The following is a 21,629-nucleotide window of genomic DNA, read 5'->3' on the forward strand; positions in this document are numbered from 1 at the left end:
ATAGCCTTGCCCACTCCACAAACTATACAACCTCCCCACCCCACATGTAGAGCCTTCCAGCATTTCAATATATGTTTTTGTTTTCCAAACTTTTATTGTGTGAGTAAAAAAGTATTCTTCCTGTTAGGCGCCTTTCACACGGACGGCTGTTTTGCCGCAGTTAAAAGCATGTAAATTTTCTGTGAAATTCAAGGCTGCGATTAGCTGCCTTGGTACATTGCGATTACACGCGGCCGCGTTTAGCTACCATAGTCAATCCCATAGCAATGTTTTTTTTTGTTTTTTTTTGATTATGATGTGCTTCCTGTTGTTCGTTTTTTTTTTTTATTTATTTTTTACGCTGCTATCCGCAGTTGACACAAAAGACTGCGATTACCTGCGGTTACGTGCATATACTGCGCTACATTGCACCTGGACGCATTTAATTCTATTTTTTCTATTCGCATTAAACCGCATGTAACAAAATCGCAGCTAAACGCTGTGTGTGAATGGGGCCATAGGAAAGCATTGTGTGCTTTTAGCTGCGGTAGAAAACTAGAAAATCCGCCGCTAAAAGCACCATTATATCTGTCCGTGTGAAAGGGGCCTTAAGGCATGGAAGGTTTTGTTAGAATTTATTGGGTCCTGGTATCAAAGAGGTTGACAACTACTGCCCTACACCACTGGTGCCCTAGCAATAACATGGCAGTTAGTTACCAGATGCTTATTACTTGTCTGTGTAAACATCATAGTAATTTTATACTTTCATAAGCATGACTGGCAAATATACACCAGTTAACATTGCAAATTGAAGCTACAGCAGTTGTTGAAAGTAACAATAAACAAAGTGTATTTTTAAACTAAACCCGGCTTTTAAAATTGAAGTAAAGTTACCCGTGACATACATACATAGTCACATTCTTAGTATAGTTAAAAAAAAGATCAGTGTCCCCTTATTCAAAAATAATTCAGTGCCTTCAATTCTAAGAAAAGAAAAACAAATATTTCCTAGTCACTAAAATACTTAAAGTGGTGTTAAACCCCAAAACAAAAATTGTATATATTGCATACTGTATATTGGTGGCTGCATTTTCTTTTTTTTAGGCTTTTTTTTTTTCACCTGATGATCCTGACAGTAAGTCAGTTATTTTTCACTTTTATTTTTCCAGAACAAGCTGTCCAAGAAAAGTGGCAGTTAGAGGGTTGAGAAAAAACATTTGACTCCCATGACAAGGGAAATTGCAGTATTTTCAATGGTGCCTGTTCACATGAATACGACTCTGTGTAGGGTGATTTTTAAAAATATTCCTGTGCTATTTCAGTGCAATTTGGTTCCATAGAATATACTAACTGCATCGAATATAATCGCACTGAAAATCGTATCAAAAGCACATCGCAGTAGTGTTATCCAAGCATAATTTCAAAAGAGAAAAAGCAAATGTTGCTTTAACTGCTAAAATATGTTTTGGAGCTTAGCTTTAATTTGTTTGTCAAGTCCATCTAACATTACCCTCTCCCTAGATTGCCAATGCTGGTGTCTTTGTTGTTTTTCCAGTGGAATAGAGACACCCTAACACAGAAATGACTGGATCATCAGGTGAAAATAAAGGGAAAAAAAAGCCTATGTTATTTTATTGAGAAGAAGGGTGGCGTTCTGTAGTCCTGTCCTTGGATGATAATGCTGTTCTTCCATCTAGGGACCCATTATCCAATACATTTTTGTTCTTGAGTTAAAACTACATTCTTTAGGCTGAAGTCTAATATACGTAAATTCAATTCAACCTTATATAACCATGCCTTAGAGCCAAAGTCTAGAGTTCCGTGTCACTTTTTAAATACAACCTCAATTTCAAAAAACGTTGGGACACTGTGTAAAATCTACGTAAAAACTGAATGCAATGATTTGCAAATCTCATAAACCCATATTTTAATCACAATAGAAAACAATAAGGTAATTTTGAAATTGATGGCAGCAACACATCTCAAAACAGTGGAACAAGGCAACAAAAATCTGGCAAAGTAAGTAGTACGAACAAGGAAGAGCTGAAAGACAATTTGCAACTAATTAGGTTGATAGGTTACTTATGTACTGTACGTAGGAGCCCCAGAACCAGAGCCAAGGCCTTGGTGAACAATCTGGGAACAGCATACAGTCCGAATGGCAGTGCCACAAACCGGAATTGGCGACCCTGCACTGCACTAGTGAGGTGGAAAGATTGTTTCAAAAAAGATTTACTGGGTTTTTGTAGATTTTTCTTTACCAGACAATGTGCAGAGAAACGTGGAAATGGTACATGAGATGATCGGGTAAACAGGCGAGTTTGACCACTTAAGCCCCCGGAAGGATTTGCCCCCTTAATGACTAGGTAATTTATTTTTTTTGCGATATGGCATTGCGTCGCTTTAACTGACAATTTTGCGGTCTTGCAATGCTTTTGGTGGTATTTGATCAACTCTGCAGTTTTTTTTTTTGCGCTAAAAAAAACCCAATATTTTTTACTTTTTGCTACAATAAATATTCCCCCGAAAAATCTAAAAAGGCCGATATGTATTCTTCTACGTATTTTTGGTAAAAAAATAGCAATAAGCATATATTGATTGGTTTGCGCAAAAGTTATAGCATCTACAAAATAGGGGATATATTTATGGCATTTTTATTATTATTAGGGCTGTTACTGATCAAAATTTTTCTGTTCGATTAATCGTTTTTTTTTTTTTAAATCGATTAATCGACTAATTTCGATTAATTATAACGCACATACAGATCCAACTACTTTTAGCTAATCTCCTTGCAGGGTGATTCCCAGTGCAGCTACCAACAACTGGAAAAATGGATAGCAGGATACAAAAAACACACAAAGGCAGCGCTCGATGGGAATAGCATTAAAACTTTTATAGTCTTCAAGTAGGTAACCAAATAAATATTGCACTGGAGATAAAATCAATGTAGCTACATAAACTGTAAAAATGGTGCGAGTAATACCAAACGGTAGCAAAAGCAGTCATAAAAACATGTAGCTAAGTATGATACTGGTATAAAAATGTGTACAACGATACCACTGCTGAATCCAGATGAGGAGAGGTTAACATCAGTCCGTCGGCATGTAGATGTCCCATGAAGGGAACTATCACAACTCCCAATGGATGGTTGTAGAATCCCAGGTTGATAGAGGGAAGTGATAACAGCCCTTGCATGTGGCAGATAGTAAGGTCCCGCCGGCATGCAGATATGAAGGCACAGCAAAGGAGCCCTTCAGATGGATACGGCAAGCCCCGCTGGTGTCTGACGTCACCCGTTCTCCGATGGAGTTACCTGATGGCCCAGTACAAGTCAAAATAAAATTTAATCGATCAAAAAGTTTTTGATCGATCAAAAAAATTAAAGATTAATCGATTAAACGTTAATTTGCACAGCCCTAATTAATATATATATTTTTTACTAGTAATGGCGGATATCTTCGATTTTTAGTGGGAATGCGACATTGCTTCAAACAGATCAGACACTTTTGATACTTTTTTTTTTGAGACCATTGACATTTTATACAGCGATCAGAGCTAAATATAGCCACTGATTACTGTATAATGTCATTGGTAGGAAAGGGGTTAACACTAGGGGGCGATCAAGGGGTTAAATGTGTGTCCTATTGAGTGATTCTAACTGTGGGGGGGTGGGACTGCTTGGAGGAGGAGACCAATCGCTGTTCATACTTAGTATGAACAACAGATCTGTCTCCTCTCTCCTGACAGAACAGAGATCTGTCTATTCACACTGACAGATCTCTGTTCTGTTTCTCTCAGGAGTGATCGTGGGTTCCTGGCGAACATCGTGGCCGCCGGGCACGTGCATCGGCTCTGTCCTCGTGCCCCCTAGTGGTCTTAAAGCGGCTAAACATAAAGCTACGATGGCTCGCCCAAGGGAGCCAACCTGCCGCAGTATAACTGGCGGATGGTCCTCAAGTGGTTAAAAAGGGAAATGTAGAATGGCATGTTGATATACAGTAAGTCATTAGCAAGAACAAAGCAGCATGAACAATTGGATGTCAGGTGCCTCATTGCCAGAAAAGGAAATGGAGACCCTGAGAGGTTTAATGGTGAGTGCTCCATGTTAGAAGATGAAGATGCCTCTTTGGAGTTAAGGAGGTAGAAAATGGCAATCTGTTCATGGAGGAAGCACTAAGACAATAAAGAGGAGTAAGAAAAAGCGGAAATTAGAAAAAGATTGAGGTTAGACAGAGGTGAAAAAGAAAACAAGGAATGAATGTTTACCTGGGGAAGGTAAAAAGAAAGAGGTGGGGAGGAGAAGAGAAGGGGTGGACAGGAGATGGTTCTGCATGGGCCGACAGCCGAGCTCTGCCAAAGGGCAAAGTGGAAAGATTGGAACGTGTTGGTAAGCAGGTTGTGCCCCACCTAAATGTTGACATTTATTAAACTATGTTTAAAAGTTCCTCCTGTTGCAAGTCCTGATGAGTGTGCTTACTGCCTGCTTCATAGGTAAGCAGCTATGATATCCACTGATGCCAGAATAATAATTTATTTTGGTGCTTTCCAGGGACACCCAGATTCCTTAGCAGCACCCCGTCACTTGGTTGCAAATCCTGCACTCGGACTCTGAGATCAAAAGTCCTTTTATTTCTTAGTCCTTGTGCATTTGAGGTAGCTTGGGCCTTTTCATAGGCGTTCTTCAGACTTTTCCACAGGTGGTCTACATACCCTCGGTGGGATGTTGCTGAAGTATGATCTAAGGATGTGCCAAAAGCCAAGTCTACTGGCAACCGTGCCTCCCGTCCAAACATTAAACGGTAAGGGGAGTATCCTGTGGCATCATTTGCAATGTTGTTTTAAGCGTGCACAATGGCAGCTACATGCTTGCTCCAGTGCTGCTTCTTCTCCAAACTCAAAGTCCCAAGCATATCCAGAAGGGTTCGGTTGAACCTTTCTGGCTGAGGATCTCCTTGAGGATGGTATGGGGTGGTTATGGACTTCATAATGCCTAACAAGTCTAAAAGTCTCTTGAGGCTGCTTTTGAAATCTCTCCCTTGATCAGAATGGATGCGTTGGGGCAGGTCATAGTGTACAAAGAACTTCTCCACCAAGACCTTGGCCACCGTGGATGCTTGTCTATCCTTTGTGGGAAAGGCCTGGGCATACCTAGTGAAGTGGTCAGTCACTACCAGGATATTTCCCTGTCCACTCATATCTGGCTCCAAGCACAGAAAGTCAATGCACACCAGCTCCATGGGTCCCTGACTCTGAAGATGGCCCACTGGGGCGGCTCGGTGAGGCAAAGTTTTTCTTTGGATGCATCTGATACAGGAGTGGCAGTAGCCCTCGACTTCAGCCCGCATGCAGGGCCAGTAGAATCAGTTCCTCACCAGGTGGAAAGTCCTCTCGGGCACTAAGTGGCCATGGTTGTCGTGAAGAGAAGTCAGTTTTGTCTCCCTGTGTTTTTCCGGTAGAAATAGCTGCCATTTCTGTTCGTGATCATCAGAGGGGCCCCTTCGGTAGACCACCACGTGATGCAGTTGCAACCGATCCCTCTCTCGGTGCAGTAGGCAGGCCTCCTTCGGGGAGTCAGGGGCGTTGGTTCTCCAAGGCCTTTAATGCCAAGTTACAGAGGGGATCTTCCAACTGGTTCCTCCATAAATCCTTCTTTTAAAGCTTCGGCAGACCTTCATCCCCGACTTGGGTGACATTGCAATAACATTTGGGAAAATCAGCAGCTGAAACTCCAATGGGTTCGGTCCTGGATCTTCCTCTAGCTTGGTGTTTTGCTCCCTGACACAAAGCTCGTTCTCCTTCAGGTGTCAACCGGGTCCACTATTCTGGGGGATCACTGGAGCAATGGGACCTTGTTCCGACCCTGGTCAATAGTTCAGGCTGAAAGTAAACTCCGATAGGGCAGCCAACCATCTGTGACCTATGGCATCCAACTTGGCAGTGTTGAGGATGTAATTGAGAGGATTATTGTCTTAATCACAAACTCCGCTCCATATAGATAATCCCTCAGTTTATCCACTACTGCCCACTTCAATATATAAAACCAAAAAGGTGCAATCGGCGCAAAAAAAACAAACTTATAATATTGTGAATAATAATCCCCCCTTATTTAAACGCAAGCTGAACACTGAAGGAAATTCACAAAATCCAATAAATGCGTAAAATAAAAATGTTAAGTGCAGCGCAAAAATACAAATATAGTTTACAAAATTCCAAATAATACAACAAATCCAAAAATTCTGTGAAAAAGTCCAAATGACAAAGTGAAATAAAGTCCAAAAATGTGACAACAAATTCCAGACAAACTTCACCGGTGGCGTTGGCAAAATAATTGGTGATCCCTCCACCTCTGATAGGATTGGCTACTCTCACCTTAAGGCATGGACTCCTGTATTACCAGGTAGTCATGCAAGCAGAAATCAATCCCGCAGGTAAACCAAATGACATATATTCATGTCAGATTCCTCGGAAGTCAGCAAGAATTTCGGACCATAAATAGAGAAGAAAGATCTAAGTGCTCTCTGTTTAATCAATACTAAAAATGTATTGAATATAAATGAGAACTACTCACACAAAAGAAGCTTGAACGGCAGCATATAATACAAACACAACATTTTTACAAAGGAAGGCAGCGGGCAACGTCGGACAGCTCCTCCCCCGTACGCGTTACGTTTCCACAAACTCCCTCAGTGGGGCCACTGTGGTAGGAGCAGAACCCCAGGAAGGACCTGAGTTCAGTCACATTAGTGGGCTTCGGCAAGGAAGTGATTTTCTAGCTTCTGGGGGTCTGTGGCCACTCCGTCGGCAGACACGATGTGACCAAGATAGTTGACCGAGGGTTGATATAACTGGCACTTCTCCAGAGACACCTTCAACCATTCATCATAGAGTCTTTTTAGGACCTTGTGCAGATGCTCTTCATGCTCTTCCAGGGTCTTCCCAAAGATGATGATGTCATCTAAGTACACCAACACCTCTATAAGGTTCATGTCACCCAAGGTCTTCTCTATGAACCTTTGGAAAGTGGCTGGGGCACCAGACAAGCCCTGAGGCATGCGGTTGAACTCAAAGAACCCCACCGGGGTGATAAAGGCAGTTTTCTCCCTATTCTCAGGATGCATGGGGATTTGATAGTACCCGCTCTTCAGGTCCAGTACGCTGAACCACATAGCTCCTGACAGGCTCTGCAAATCGTCTTCTATCCGTGGTGTGGTCAGGAATGGTCCTCATGTTGAGTGTTTTATAGTCGATACAAAGCCTCAGTGATCCATTCTTCTTCCGTGCCACCACTATCTGAGAAGTGTATGGGCTCCGGGACTCTCGGATGATACATTGATACCTGCTTTCTTCAATTCTGCCAATTGTTAACGCAGGTCTTCCAGGTCCCCTAAAGCAGTGGTTCTCAAAGCCTGTCCTCGGGACCCACTAACAGGCCAGAATAAGTATTACTTTGGGGAGATGCAGACTAGAATACTGCAATAACCGAGCAGCAAATGATATCACCTGTGATGTTTTTCGGTTATCTTGCAAACCTGGCCTGTTAGTGGGTCCTGAGGACAGGAGTTGAGAACCACTGCCCTAAAGGAATGTGTCGGACTCTCTCTCTCTCTCTCTCTCTCTGAACGGCTTGTCTTCTTGCAGACGGATCCGGTGTTGAGCGCTCTTTGCACACCCCACATCGAATTCACTCTTTGAGAATGCGGCCTGCCATCTCGAGAGCTGAATTTTGTCTCTTTCTTTCCATTCCGGATAGAGGAGAGTGTTCTTCGGATAAAACTCCTCTACAGGTAGTCCATGCTTTTCTCTGCCCACCAAATCAGACGGTGAGACTGGGGTGGCCGGGTTCACTTGGCCCAACAACATCTGAGCCGGCATCTTCACAGGTGAGGTTGTTATGTTGCGAACACTAACTGAGATCTTCCCGTGACTTCTCTGCAACGCCTTAGTTGGAACCACTTCAGGAATTATCTCCACCCCCATGTCTTCTTTCTGCCTGTCAGCTTCAAGGACGATGAAAGGGCCTGGTTGCTTCCAATTAAGCTTGATTGATGCTCTCAAGCAAGCTACGTCACCAGACTGCAACACTTTCTCACTCCGGTCCAAGCGCCAGATCTTTCCCACTCCTTCAGCTGGGGCCCTCTGTTCTTGCACCAGGCGCTGATGGGCTTGTCTCAACATGGGGTGCACACCTGTAGTTGGAGTGTCCTGCTCTTGGGCAAGATGTGTTAACAGTCTCCTGACAAGGTCAGTATTAGTCCCGATGATGATGGAACTTTTACTCGCCCCTGCCACTACCAAAGTGTCAAAGGTCTCAGCCTTCCCAGCTACAGAAGGGTTGAAGGTCAGTTTGGATGGTAGATAGCCATCGTAGGGGAAGTTCTGAGTTACAATGCCCCATATCTCTAGCTCTTCTAACTTCTGTAGTGGCAGGTGATTGAGGTGCCTGTCATAGAAGTCTCTGTAGAGGAGAGTCACTTGAGCTCCAGTATCCAGGAGGGCCTTGGTATAGATTCCTTCTACTTGGACAACCAGAGAGGGCCCCACTAGCTTGGCAGGGAATTTGTGGAAAGTGGCAGGCTTGGCCTGTCCGTAGCTTGTATCCGCACTCCTTTCTTGCAGGAGCTCTGATCTGTCTTAAATCTCTGTAGGGTCTGGTGTGCATTGACTCTCTGACGCCGAGTAGCATGGCTCAAAGGGAGTGGGACACTGATTCGCTCGGAGGCAACAACAGGAGCCCTCTGCAGAGGTTTGGACTCCTGCTGCAGTCTCCCAGCTTTGTTGTGTGTTTTGGAGCTAGCTAATGTAGATGGACACCCGGATGACTCCTTCACCGGGGCACTCTGGAGATCAGAATCTTTCTCTGTGCGCCCAAACACATCTTGCAGAATGTTTAGCTAGTCTTGAGCAACACAATCTCGCTTGCTGAGCTTTAAATTGCCGATGGCTTCTGAGGCAGGCCCTTTCAAGCTCTCTGTGATTCTCTGTTTCTTGTGGGTCTCAGGAATGTCACATTCATCCAAGGCTTGTGCGGCCTGGTCCAGCCACTCTTCAAAGCTGTCCTCCCCTGTAGGCACTGGTTGTCTTCCAGAGAAAACCCTGAGCTTCCGATACCCAGTTGCAGAGTATGTTGGAGGGTCTCTCTGACATTTTGAAACAAAGTCTCTCAGGGCAGCAAAGAGTTCTGGTCCAATTGTGGCCAGAGGTGACGGGGAGGGAACTTCTTCTTTATTTGACTTGGCTTGACTGGAGGAGGTAGGACCCTCCTCTGGAAAGTGACATTTAGATTAATTTGATCGGGGGGTAGTATAGATTGCACATAAAGGCTTGTTTAGACCAGATACTGTCAAATGCAATTTTAAAGCGGGAGTTCACCCATTTGTAAAAAAAAAAAATTTCTCCCCATAGCTTCCTGCTCGTTCGGTCTAGGGGAATCGGCTATTTGTATTAAAATATGAGCAGTACTTACCCGTTTTCGAGCTGCATCTTCTTCCGTCGCTTCCGGGTATGGGTCTTCGGGAGCGGGCGTTCCTTCTTGATTGACAGCCTTCCGAGAGGCTTCCGACGGTCGCATCCATCGCGTCACTCGTAGCCGAAAGAAGCCGAACGTCGGTGCGGCTCTATACTGCGCCTGCGCACCGACGTTCGGCTTCTTTCGGAAAATCGTGACGCGATGGATGCGACCGTCGGAAGCCTCTCAGAAGCCTGTCAATCAAGAAGGAGAGGCGACGGAGAGGATGCATCTCGTAAACGGGTAAGTACTGCACATATTTTAAAATAAATAGCCGATTCCCCTAGTAAAAACGAGCTGGAATCTAAGGGGGAAAAGTGCCCTCTAAGGGTGAACCCCCGCTTTAAGTGCAGTACGAAATTGCATAGGCAAGAAAAATAAATGTATTTCAATGAGCCAATTTCACTCCGTTAAGGTGGTTTCATGTACTTTCAAAATAAATGTGAAGGCACTGTGAATGCATTTAAATCCAACTCTAAAAAAAAAAACACTGCAAAAGCTTTACAAATGCATGTAGAACTGCACACTGAAGCAGAGATTGCAGCGTAAATGAATCCTAATGCAGGCACAGTTTTAAAGAGACACGCACATGTGTCAAAAGACTTTCTGGAAATACTGGTAGTTTATACCTTATTGAGCTGCTCACCTTTACTGAATACTAGGTGTGCATGCTTAGAAGTGCATTTCGTCTCTCTTGAATGCACCTTGAACACATGTAAATTTTATATATATATATATATATATATAAAATTTGTTTTTAAAAATGCATGTAAACACACATGCGAAACTGCAAAATGGATTTGGGGATTGTGGTGTAAATGAGTCCTGATGAAAGCACAGTTTGAGACAAAATGCGGTTGATTTACTAAAACTGGAGAGCGCAAATTCTGGTGCAGCTCTGCATAGAACCCAATCGGCTTCCAGATTTTTTTTTTTCAAAGCTTAAGGCTCCATGCACACTGGATGCTAAAATAATGTTATAAAAACGTCAGTAGCTTTGCAGTGAGTCTTTCTAAGTTTTTGTAATGTTTTTACAATATCGCTTATTATCGTTTTTTTAGCATTTTTACACGTTAGCGTTTTTAAGCTTTTTTTTTTTTTTATATGGATCAAAAACGTTAAACACTGGTGAGCCACGTTTTTTAAAAGTTTATCAACGTTTATGAGTGTTTGGCATTTTTTGTGGTCAAAAAAACGACTCCTGAACGCGATTTTAGGGCGTTCAGAAAACAGCACAAAAAACTCCACTGCTGATAAACGTCAAAAAACCTACATGTGTGCATGAACACATAGGATAACATAGAGTGGAGTTAATGGGCTTTAAAAAAAATGCCCAAACTCCAAAAAACATCCGTTTATGCGCTAGCTCCAGTGTGCATGGAGCCTAATTGAACAAGCTGAAGTTAGAAGCTGATTGGCTACCCTGCACAGCTGCACCAGATTTTGCACTCTCCAGTTTTAGTAAATCAGCACCATTGTCACATGTCCATAGTCTTTGTCAAAATACTGATAGTTACTTTACACCTTTTTGAGTTGCTCACCTTTACTGAATTCCATGTGTGCATGCTTAGAAATTAAAACTTTTATCTAATTTTTTTTTTTTGTCATTAACGTACAGGTGCCAGAGTAATTATGGCATGTAGAGATATGGAGAAGTGTGAAAATGCTGCAAGAGAAATCCGTGGCAAGACCCTTAATCATAATGTGTCTGCCAAACATCTGGACTTGGCATCAACAAGGTCGATCAAAGAATTTGCAAAGGACATACTAAAGGGTAATATTTTTTAATTGATGTTCTTTGAAAACCAAAGAACACAGAATGTATATACAGGAGGCATGCCAAGGGCAATACTATGAAAAAGAAAGGACAACACAATGAAAAATAGAATATTAATTATGGTGCGCCAATTTCACAAACAAGTTTGAATAAATCCTACAAGAACCTCAGCGCCAGTAAGCTTAAAGCGGTTGTACACCGCATACTAGCTCATTATGAAATACTTACCTTGGAACGAGGTGTGGAGAACTTACCTGGTCCACGCCAAGGGAGATGTCATCTTGCCTCGGCGCGTCTTCTGGGTATCGCCGCTCCAGCGATGTGATTGGCTGGAGCGGCGATGTCGTCACTCCCGCGCATGCGGGCGGGAGACTTCATTCCGGCAAGGTCTGGCGGCTGCTGGGCCTTTAGCCGAGGTTCCCCGCTGCGCATGCGCCGATGCAATCAGCGGCGCATTGCGAGGGGAATATCTCCTAAACCGTACAGGTTTAGGAGATATTTTTTATACCTACAGGTAAGCCTTATTATAGGCTTACCTGTAGGTAAAAGTGGTAGTAAAGAGTTTACTACCACTTTAAGATGTCCTTATGGTAATATCTTCACAAAATGAGAGGTACTACTCAAACATTTTGTTTGTATTTAATGTAAGAATAAACACATTTTTGTATAGTTCTCGTTGCTGTTACTCTCATAACCAAACAATTATTGTTACCTAAAAGTGGAACTTCCGCTTATATGTCTCCTCCCCCCTCCGGTGCCACATTTGGCACCTTTTCGGGGGGGGGGGGGGGACCTGTCAAAATACCCCATCCCCACTTTTGGGAGGCTGGACCACGGCGCATTACGTCAGCAGCTCGGGTTTCCCCCTCCTTCCCCCGCAGCCAGACCAGTAGGAGAGCGCAGCTGTGCCTCGTGCATGCGCAGTAGGGACCCGGCGTGAAGCCGTAATGCTTCACTATCGGGTTCGCTTACCGGCAAAGGTGGCGGCAGCACACGACAGCTGATGGAAACATCAGCTGCGGTGCCGACATTGCTGGACTCCAGGACAGGTAAGTGTCATATTTATTAAGTCATCAGCTGCGGTATTTGTAGCTGCTGGCTTTTAATTTTAGAAGTTTTAATTATTTTTTTATTATTTATTAAAAATTTGCCAGAGAATCAACTGCAAAGTTTTACAATTGCCAGAGTAATCATGACACAATACAATGCTTGTATTCGATACTAACAATATCCATATATGCACAGATTGTTAAGTATCCAAACAATTACAGTACGTCTACAAATGTACCATGCACACCATAAAGCAGGGCTCGACAAATCCCGGTCGCCATGGCGACTAGAAATAGGGTCCTGGCGACTTTTTTTTGTGAGCTGGCGCCATCTGGTGGTGAGCCGTTGGTATTACAAGTTATTACCACCAGATGTGTAAGCTGGCGCCATCTGGTGGTGGCCGTTGGTATTACAAGTTAAGCATTACAAGTTAAACAGCAATTCTAATGTCATTTTTCACTATTTTCACTGCCATCGTCTTCCCTCTAATTAGAACCCCCAAACATTATATATATTTTTTATCCTAACACCCTAGAGAATAAAATGGCGATCATTGCAATACTTTCTGTCACGCCGTATTTGCGCAGCGGTCTTACAAGCGCACTTTTTTGGGAAAAAATTACACTTTTTTAAATTAAAAAATAAGACAACAGTAAAGTTATCCCCATTTTTTTTAATATTATGAAAGATAATGTTACGCCGAGTAAATTCATACCCAACATGTCACGCTTCAAAATTGCGTCCGCTCGTGGAATGCCGACAAACTTTTACCCTTTAAAATCTTCATAGGCGACGTTTAAAAAAATCTACAGGTTGCATGTTTTGAGTTACAGAGGAGGTCTAGGGCTAGAATTATTGCTCTCGTTCTACCAATCGCTGCGATACCTCACGTGTGGTTTGAATACCGTTTACATATGCGGGCGCTGCTCACGTATGTGTTCGCTTCTGCGCACAAGCTCGTCGGGACGGGGTGCGTTTTCTGGCTCCTAACTTTTTTAGCTGGCTCCTAGATTCCAAGCAAATTTGTCAAACCCTGCCATAAAGTACCATTGCAGTTCTTCAAAAGAAAAGAATATTGGAAGGTGTACCCTCACAATAAGAGAAGTAGCCTGTCCACCTCTAGATAGAGAGGGCTTAATCCCAGAGTATCCAAGCACAGGGACCAATCTTTCTTGAATTTACCTGTACATCAACTATGTTGATATATGCATTTTTTCCAGCCTGAGCATCTGCATTTAGTGGAAGGTTCTACAGACGTCTGATGTAAAATAATTAGTCTACGGGCCTGAAACAGAACCCTAGCTATAGCTTCTCTGTGTGGCTCTAGCAAAGCGCAGTGACGTACAACGGCACTATTAAGGGGAAGTTCCATTCGGATGGCGCCACCCTTGTGGCTGCTTTTGCTGATTTCGTGTTCGTAAAAGACGATTTGCGCTTTTCAGTCTGTTACAGTGTGATGAATGTGCTTACTCCATTACGAACGCTAGTTTTACCAGAACGAGCGCTCCCGTCTCATAACTTCTGAGCATGCATGGGTTTTTAACGTCGTTTTAGCCCACACACGACCATTTTTTACAACGTTAAAAACGACAATGTTAAAAACGTCGTGAAAAATTTGTGCATGTTCGAAATTTTTAATGCCCATTTTTTACATTGTGAAAGATGCTCTGGAGCCCACACACGATCGTTTTTAATGACATTAAAAAAAACGTAATTTTTTACAACCCGAAAAAACGGTCGTGTGTACGTGGCATTAGACTTGGAGGTCACAAAGGTTGCCTAGTAGGCATTGTTTGGGACCTTCCCTAACAGTGGTCTGAAATACATTATTTACAGTGGTAATAACCCCTATCCAATAACGGTGCAGTTTAGGATAGCATCCATTTTCCATCTATTGCATAGTGATTCAGATAGTACGCACATTTTATAGAGGTTTGAAGGAGTATAGTGGAGAAAATACAGTTGAGATACATTTTGTGATATTTGTACAGTGTGCATTGCATCCTTCCATTGTTCTCAAAAGTACCAACATCTCTTTCCCAAATAGTCTCTGCATAAGATGGGCAATTTTGGGGGGGGGGGGGGGGGGGACATCGCAAAGCATTTCTAAATGAATCCTTTGGTGGGCCCAAAGTTTGGCACGGGAGAAAATAGATTTAAAGCACCACTGTGCCTTAAGGGATGAGTTCACCTTTGGGGCATGTTACATCTTTCACCTGCAATGTACAGGTACCACCAGCTACAGCAGCAGATGTACTTGTACTTTGAATGAACTGTGGGCGGGCTGATCAGCACACTCGTAATTCATTCACATTTCCTACAACTCTGCAATGACAGCTCTTACAGATGTACAGGCAACAGAGCTGTAAACAGTGTGTGCAGAAGCTTTACACTGCATCATCAGTTAATTGCGAGTGCAATTCTTTCCAGGCTGCTGTTTCAAAAAACAATAAATGCACATTTTTTTTTCTCCTCTTCTCTGGTTTTCTGCTGGTATTTCTGGCTCCTCCTCTATGGCGTGTCCCGTGCGGGCTCGCTCCTGAGTCTCACTGTCTGCGTCTAGGAATTCATTAGGTTAAAAAATGTTAAGGTTTTATAACCACTTCAACAATAAACTTGTGTATATTGTTATCATGACAACTGAAACCAGGTGTAGGTCTGCAGAAGGACAGGGGAACAGACTTTTGGTATTCACTAAAATAAAGGGTAAACCAACAGTGGGCTTAAATTTGAAACCTACACGCACACTCTATCTATCTATCTATCTATCTATCTATCTATCTATCTATCTATCTATCTATCTATCTATCTATCTATCAATACACAGTGGGGAAACAAATTATTTAATCCCCTGCGCAATTTGTAAGTTTGCCCACTTAAAAACAAATGAAGGGTCTATAATTTTTTATCATGTGTGTATTTTAAATGATGGAGACAGAATGTCAACCAAAAATCTAGAAAAAACACGTAATACAAATGTTATAAATGTTATAAATTTGAGTTGTAGTTCAGTAAGTAAATAAACTAATTGATCCCCTACTAACCAACAATAATTCTAGCTCTCACAGACTGGCTACCATATGTGCTCATGTGGTACACAGATTAGTCCTGTCAATTTTAGAAGGTGCTCCTAATGACCGCTCGTTATGTGTATAAAATACACCTATCCACAGAATCTCTTTCTTCTATTCAAACTCACCATCATGGCCAAGACCAAAGAACAGTCAAAGACAAGATCTGCAGAAGTCTGGAATGGGCTACAAGACCATCAGCAAGAGACTTGGTGAGTAGGAAACTGTTGGAGCGATTATTCGCAGATGGAAAAAATGCAAAATAACAAATCAATTGCCCTCGGTTTGGAGTGCCATGCAAGATTTTGCCTCATGGGGTAAGGATGATCATGAGAAAAGTGAGGGATCAGCCCAGAACTACACAGGAGAAGCTTGCGAATGATCTCAAGGCAGTTGGGTACACTGTCACCAAACAAACCATTAGTAACACAATATGCCACCATGGATTGCCCACATGGTTATGGCTAAATTTACTTGCCCCGCAGAGGTCAGTCACTCCAAAACCGGCGGCGGTTACTACTCCTGGCACAGTGTACAGGAGGGGCAGCTGTTTTGCCTTTAACCACTTAAGCCCCGGACCAATATGCTGCTAAATGCCCAAAGGCGTTTTTACAATTCGGCACTGCGTCGCTTTAACAGACAATTGCGCGCTCGTGCGACGTGGCTCCCAAACAAAATTGGCGTCCTTTTTTCTCCACAAATAGCGCTTTCTTTTGGTGGTATTTGATCACCTCTGCGGTTTTTATTTTTTGCGCTATAAACAAAAATAGAGCGACAATTTCGGAAAAAAATGCAATATTTTTTACTTTTTGCTGTAATAAATATCCCCCAAAAACATATATAAAATTATTTTTTTCCTCAGTTTAGGCCGATACGTATTCTTCTACCTATTTTTGGTCAAAAAAATCGCAATAAGCGTTTATCGATTGGTTTGCGCAAAATTTATAGCGTTTACAAAATAGGGGATATTTTTATTGCATTTTTATAATTTTTTTTTTTTTTTTACTACTAATGGCGGCGATCAGCGATTTTTTTTTTCGTGACTGCGACATTATGGCGGACACTTCGGAAATTTTGACACATTTTTGGGACCATTGTCATTTTCACAGCAAAAAATGCATTTAAAATGCATTCTTTATTGTGAAAATGACAGTTGCAGTTTGGGAGTTAACCACAGGGGGCGCTGAACGTTTTAGGCTTCACCTAGTGTGTGTTTACAACAGTAGGGGGGTGTGGCTGTAGGTCTGACATCATCGATTGTGTCTCCCCTATAAAGGGGATGACACGATCGATGTGCCGCCACAGTGAAGCACGGGAAAGCTGTGTTTACATACGGCTCTCCCCGTTCTTCAGCTCCGGGGAGCGATCGCGACGGAGCGGCTATAAACGAATAGCCGCGCCGTCGTCCCGGATCGCTCCCCGAGTGAATCCGCCCGCCGCACGCAGCGGGGGGGGATCCCGATCGGACCCCCGACCCGCGGGAAGGCAAGGACGTATATATACGTCCTTCTGTTTGTCCGTGCCATTGTGTGGACGTAAATAGTCGTGCGGCGGACGTTAAGGGGTTAATGACAGCCAATGTCGCTGGAATACGGCTTGTAAGTATAGGCACAAATGTTCCTATTGTGCGGGAGTCCACCTGGCAGTAAAGTGTTTAAAAAAGTCAGCTAATACTGGGGCTAGTCAGAGTCCAAGGGTCCAAGGGCCTCACTGCACGCCAGTGAGGCTGGAAAGCATGCGCCCATGGTTAGACAGATATCCAGACCAGGCGACAGCGCAGTTTCTCATTAATGGTTTTGAATTTCACCAGGGTGGGGTGTACGGTAGTGGGGAATTTAAAATCAGTTGAGCAGTTCCCACACAGTGTCGGGGAGAAAGTTCGGAAGGAAATTGCAGAAGGGCGCATTGCTGGTCCTTTTGGGCACCCCCCTTTTGCTAATTTCTGCATATCACCATTGGGGGTGGTGCCCAAGAGGGAGCAAGGTGCGTATAGAATCATACATCATTTGTCATTCTCTAAAGGGGATTCTCTGAATGATGAGTTTGATGATTCGCTCTGCTCGGTCTCGTACGCGACATTTGAGGAAGCAATTGTCAAGATTCGGCAGTGTGGGCCTGGAGCGTTACTGGCTAAGGCTGATATTAAATTGGCGCTTAGACTGTTGCCATAGCCCCTGAGGCATTTAATTTGTTGGGGTTTTATTTTGATGAGGCTTATTTCTTTGACAGGTGTCTACCCATGGGGTGTTCCGTGTCCTGCTCCTATTTTAAAGCTTTTTCTTCTTTTTTGCATTGGGTGATTTGTGCTCAGTCGGGTTGTGATAAGTTAATACACTACCTGGATGTTTTTTTGTTTATGGGTCCGCAGGGTTCTTTGCTTTGTACTGAGCTATTGCAGGCCTTTCAGAGTATGTCCAGTCTGCTCGGTGTCCCCTTGGCAGAAGAAAATACGTGTCCCCCTACGACGTCCTTGGAATCTTTGGGCATTCAGATTGACGCTTGCCGGATGGAATTTCGGTTGCCTGAAGAAAAACTGGTGAAGTTAAAGTCCTTGTTGATGTTTTTTCCTGTCAAAAAGAAAGGTGCTGCTTAAGGAGATGCAGTCTCTGTTGGGAGTCTTAGCATTTGCATGCAGGGTCAGGCCAGTTGGTCGTATGTTTTCGCAACGTCTTTATTTAGCGATCACAGGTGTAAAATCGGCATTCGCCCATGTCAGGCTAACCAGTTCTCTTAAGGCGGATATGTTGGTCTGCGCACAAATCCTGGATGTATACAATGGGAGGCCCTGCGTAGGTATTCCACCAACTTGTCTCTTGGTCCGGAATCTTTTCAGGTATATTGGAAGGGGGTGCGGGGCCTTCACTGGCACCAACTTTATTTCCATTTATGTAGGTTGTGTCAAAATTGGCCTACGCCAGATGTTTTAGTTTTGCATACCGGGGGGAATAATTTAGGGAACATGAGGACCTTGGATTTGCTTTTCCTAATGCAGAGGGATCTACACCGTTTTGCTCTCGCCTCTCCAGGTACAACCCTAGTATTTTCAGAAATTATCCCTCGCCTCTCATGGCTTTTCGTCTTGTCAGTGGAAGGCCATGGAGAAGATGAGGAAGCGCATAAATAGGGCCATGAAGAAGTTTATGCCTAAACTCAGGGGGCTGTCATACAGGCATGTGGATCTAGAAGGGGGGTTTCCTGGGTTGTACAGGCAAGTTGGTGTTCACCTCTCGGAGGTGGGGCTTGACATTTTCAATTTAGGATTACAGAATAGAATTAAGCAGGCCGCGGTGTTGGGGAGGGGCCGGGCATGATACTCAAGCCCGGCTTGTGGGGCGTGTTATTTCATGATTTAATGAGGTAATGCTGCTTGAGTTCTAAAAACTAAGCAGTTACACAGTTGGTTGGTTTCATTAAAGTTGATGTTTGATGTTGAATAATAAAAGTTTATATGGATAATTTATTTCTTGTGTTAAAACCAATAAAAAATGCCGCGCCCATTATTTGCCAAACTTGGGTCAGTATATTTTTTTAATTTTACTTATTGTACCTGGAGTAAGGTTGTTGGTGGGTATATGTGTGGCCTACAGTCCCATAGAAAAGGGGGCACAATAGGAGCCCACTTAAGTGGGATTGTGGCCACCACATACTTGGGAAATGGATGAAGGGTTAAAATGTATAGCTTGTATTATGCCGGGTATGTATGGGCTTATGTGGAAATTTGTGGTACTGTTGCTTTAAATGAGGGATCAGCAGCCAGCCAATGGGACGCAGCAGAAGGTACTAGAAGCTGGGAAGGCTTTAAAATGATTGGCTGGGCTGGAAATCCCCCTCTTTCTCCTCAACAAGCAGCGGTGGAAGAACTCCCGCCCTCCCTCCCGAGTCGCATGCAATTTTATGTGGTCGGTATCACCCTGGATGTCCAGGGGGGACGTGTTATTTCATGATTTAATGAGGTAATGCTGCTTGAGTTCTAAAAACTAAGCAGTTACACAGTTGGTTGGTTTCATTAAAGTTGATGTTTGATGTTGAATAATAAAAGTTTATATGGATAATTTATTTCTTGTGTTAAAACCAATAAAAATTGCCGCGGCCATTATTTGCCAAACTTGGGTCAGTATATTTATTTAATTTTACTTATTGTACCTGGAGTAAGGTTGTTGGTGGGTATATGTGTGGCCTACAGTCCCACGAGCGCTCCCGTCTCATAACTTGCTTCTGAGCATGCGCGGATTTTTCACGTCGTTAAAGCCCACACACGACCATTTTTTACAACCCGAAAAACGACAATGTTAAAAACGTTGTTAAAAAATAGAGCATGTTCGAATTTTTTTTGCCCGTTTTTTAGAACCCCTGAAAAATGCTCTGAAGCCCACACACGATCATTTTTAATGACATAAAAAAAAAACTTAATTTTTTACAACCCGAAAAATGATCGCGTGTACGCGGCATAAGAACACCATCCCTACAGTCAAGCACGGAAATGGAACATTATGCTTTTTAGGCTGTTTCTCTGCTAAAGGGACAGGCCGACTTTGTGCACTGAGGGGCCAATGAACGGGGCCATGTATTGTAAATTCTTGGATGAGAACCTTCTTCCCTCAGCCAGAACACTGAAGATGGATTATGGATATGTCTTCCATCATGACAATGACCCAAAACATACTGCCAAGGCAATGAAGAAGTGACTCAAGAAGAAGCACATTTAGGTCATGGAGTGGCCTAGCTAGTCTCCAGACCTTAATCCTATAGAAAATGTATGGAGGGAGCTGAAACTTCCAAGCGACAACCAAGAAACCTTAAAGTGTTACTAAACCCACAACAGTAAAATCAGTCTGTATATGCAGCATAGCATGCTTGTTATACTTACTGTGGAACTGAATAAACACTCAAGTGCTAATCATGCCTAGCATTTAGGTGTGTTTAGACACATCAGTTGTCCTTTATGCCCAAAAGCTCCTCTCCTAAATGCGATTTTGGTGCATTCAGATTTATGCCCCTGCCACTAAATGCCTGTAAACGCCATAGAGGGGCGTGTAAGTTTGCAGTTGTGCCATAATCTTTCCATTTACAGATGTTGGATTAAACAGTGCTGCTTGGAATATTTTTTCATAACCTAACACTGCTTTAAACTTTTCCACAAATGTATTCCTGACCTGTCTGGTGTGTTCCTTGGCCTTCATGATGCTTTTTGTTTATTAAGGTTCTCCAACAAACCTCTGAGGGCTTCACATAACAGCTGTATTTATACTGAGATTAAATTACACACAGGTAGACTCTATTTACTAGTCAGGTGATTTCTGAGGGCAATTGATTCCACTAGATTTAAGTTAGGGCTATCAGAGTAAAGGTGGCTGAATACAAATGCCCGCCACACTTTTCAGATATTTTTTTGTAAAAATTGAATAAACCATTTATCATTTTCCTTCCACTTCACAATTACGTGCCAATTTGTGTTGGTCTATCGCATAAAATCCCAATGAAAATAAATTTAAGGTTTTTTTGTTGTAACATGACAAAATGTTGAAAATTTCAAGGGGTAGAAATATGTTTTCAAGGCACTGCAAGTGCTTGTTTTAGGGATTCTGTGGGGTTTAACGGTAACATCCTGCTTTAGGGAATAGCGAGAAGACAAAGCACTGACCAGTTAGTATTATTCACTCTGCCTTTGTGTTAAAAGCCTTGTGCCATAAACAACCACTGCTTAGAGACTGGCACTGAAAATTAATGCATCGACTAAAAACCTGACCAGCACGCTGCAAATAGAACCAAATGTTAAGTGATTTTGTTCTGTGGTGATACTTGGCACACATGCAAGCATTTATATTTTGTGCAATTTCATATATTTTTTCTTTTTTTTTTTTTTCTTTAGAAGTGGAACACCTAGACATTCTCATTAATAATGCTGCAGTAATGAGGTGCCCTCAGTGGAAGACAGAGGATGGGTTTGAAATGCAGTTTGGTGTCAACCATTTGGGTAAAGTTTTTGAAAGTTTTAATGTACATTGATTTGCCTTGATTTATATATGCTTTGGCTCTACCATGAAACACTGACGTGCCAAGATATAAAGAAACATTTGATAACCTTAAAATTAATCTGTCATCAACCTAAATACTTTTCTAATCCTAGGTAAACACCTAGTCAAATTTAAACTCAGATTTTAAAATTGTACCTGCAGGTAAGCTTACAATGTCTTACCTGTAAGTACTATGTATATCTACTATATTTGTGCCATTTAGTAGATATTCA

At 42.7% G+C, this 21,629-nt stretch overlaps 1 protein-coding gene across 1 annotated transcript in view; it reads left to right on the forward strand.

The window, feature by feature from the left end:
- LOC120937495 (retinol dehydrogenase 13-like) overlaps nucleotides 1-21,629 on the forward strand; it is a 73,653-nt gene that overhangs the window by 27,799 nt on the left and 24,225 nt on the right. Inside the window, exons 3-4 of the mRNA XM_040350762.1 lie at nucleotides 11,103-11,258; nucleotides 21,252-21,356. Coding sequence (XP_040206696.1) covers nucleotides 11,103-11,258; nucleotides 21,252-21,356 — 261 coding nt within the window. The remainder of the gene's footprint in view (nucleotides 1-11,102; nucleotides 11,259-21,251; nucleotides 21,357-21,629) is intronic.

The sequence above is a fragment of the Rana temporaria genome, chromosome 4 (genome assembly GCF_905171775.1).
Source record: "Rana temporaria chromosome 4, aRanTem1.1, whole genome shotgun sequence".
In the NCBI taxonomy this organism is placed as follows: domain Eukaryota; kingdom Metazoa; phylum Chordata; class Amphibia; order Anura; family Ranidae; genus Rana; species Rana temporaria.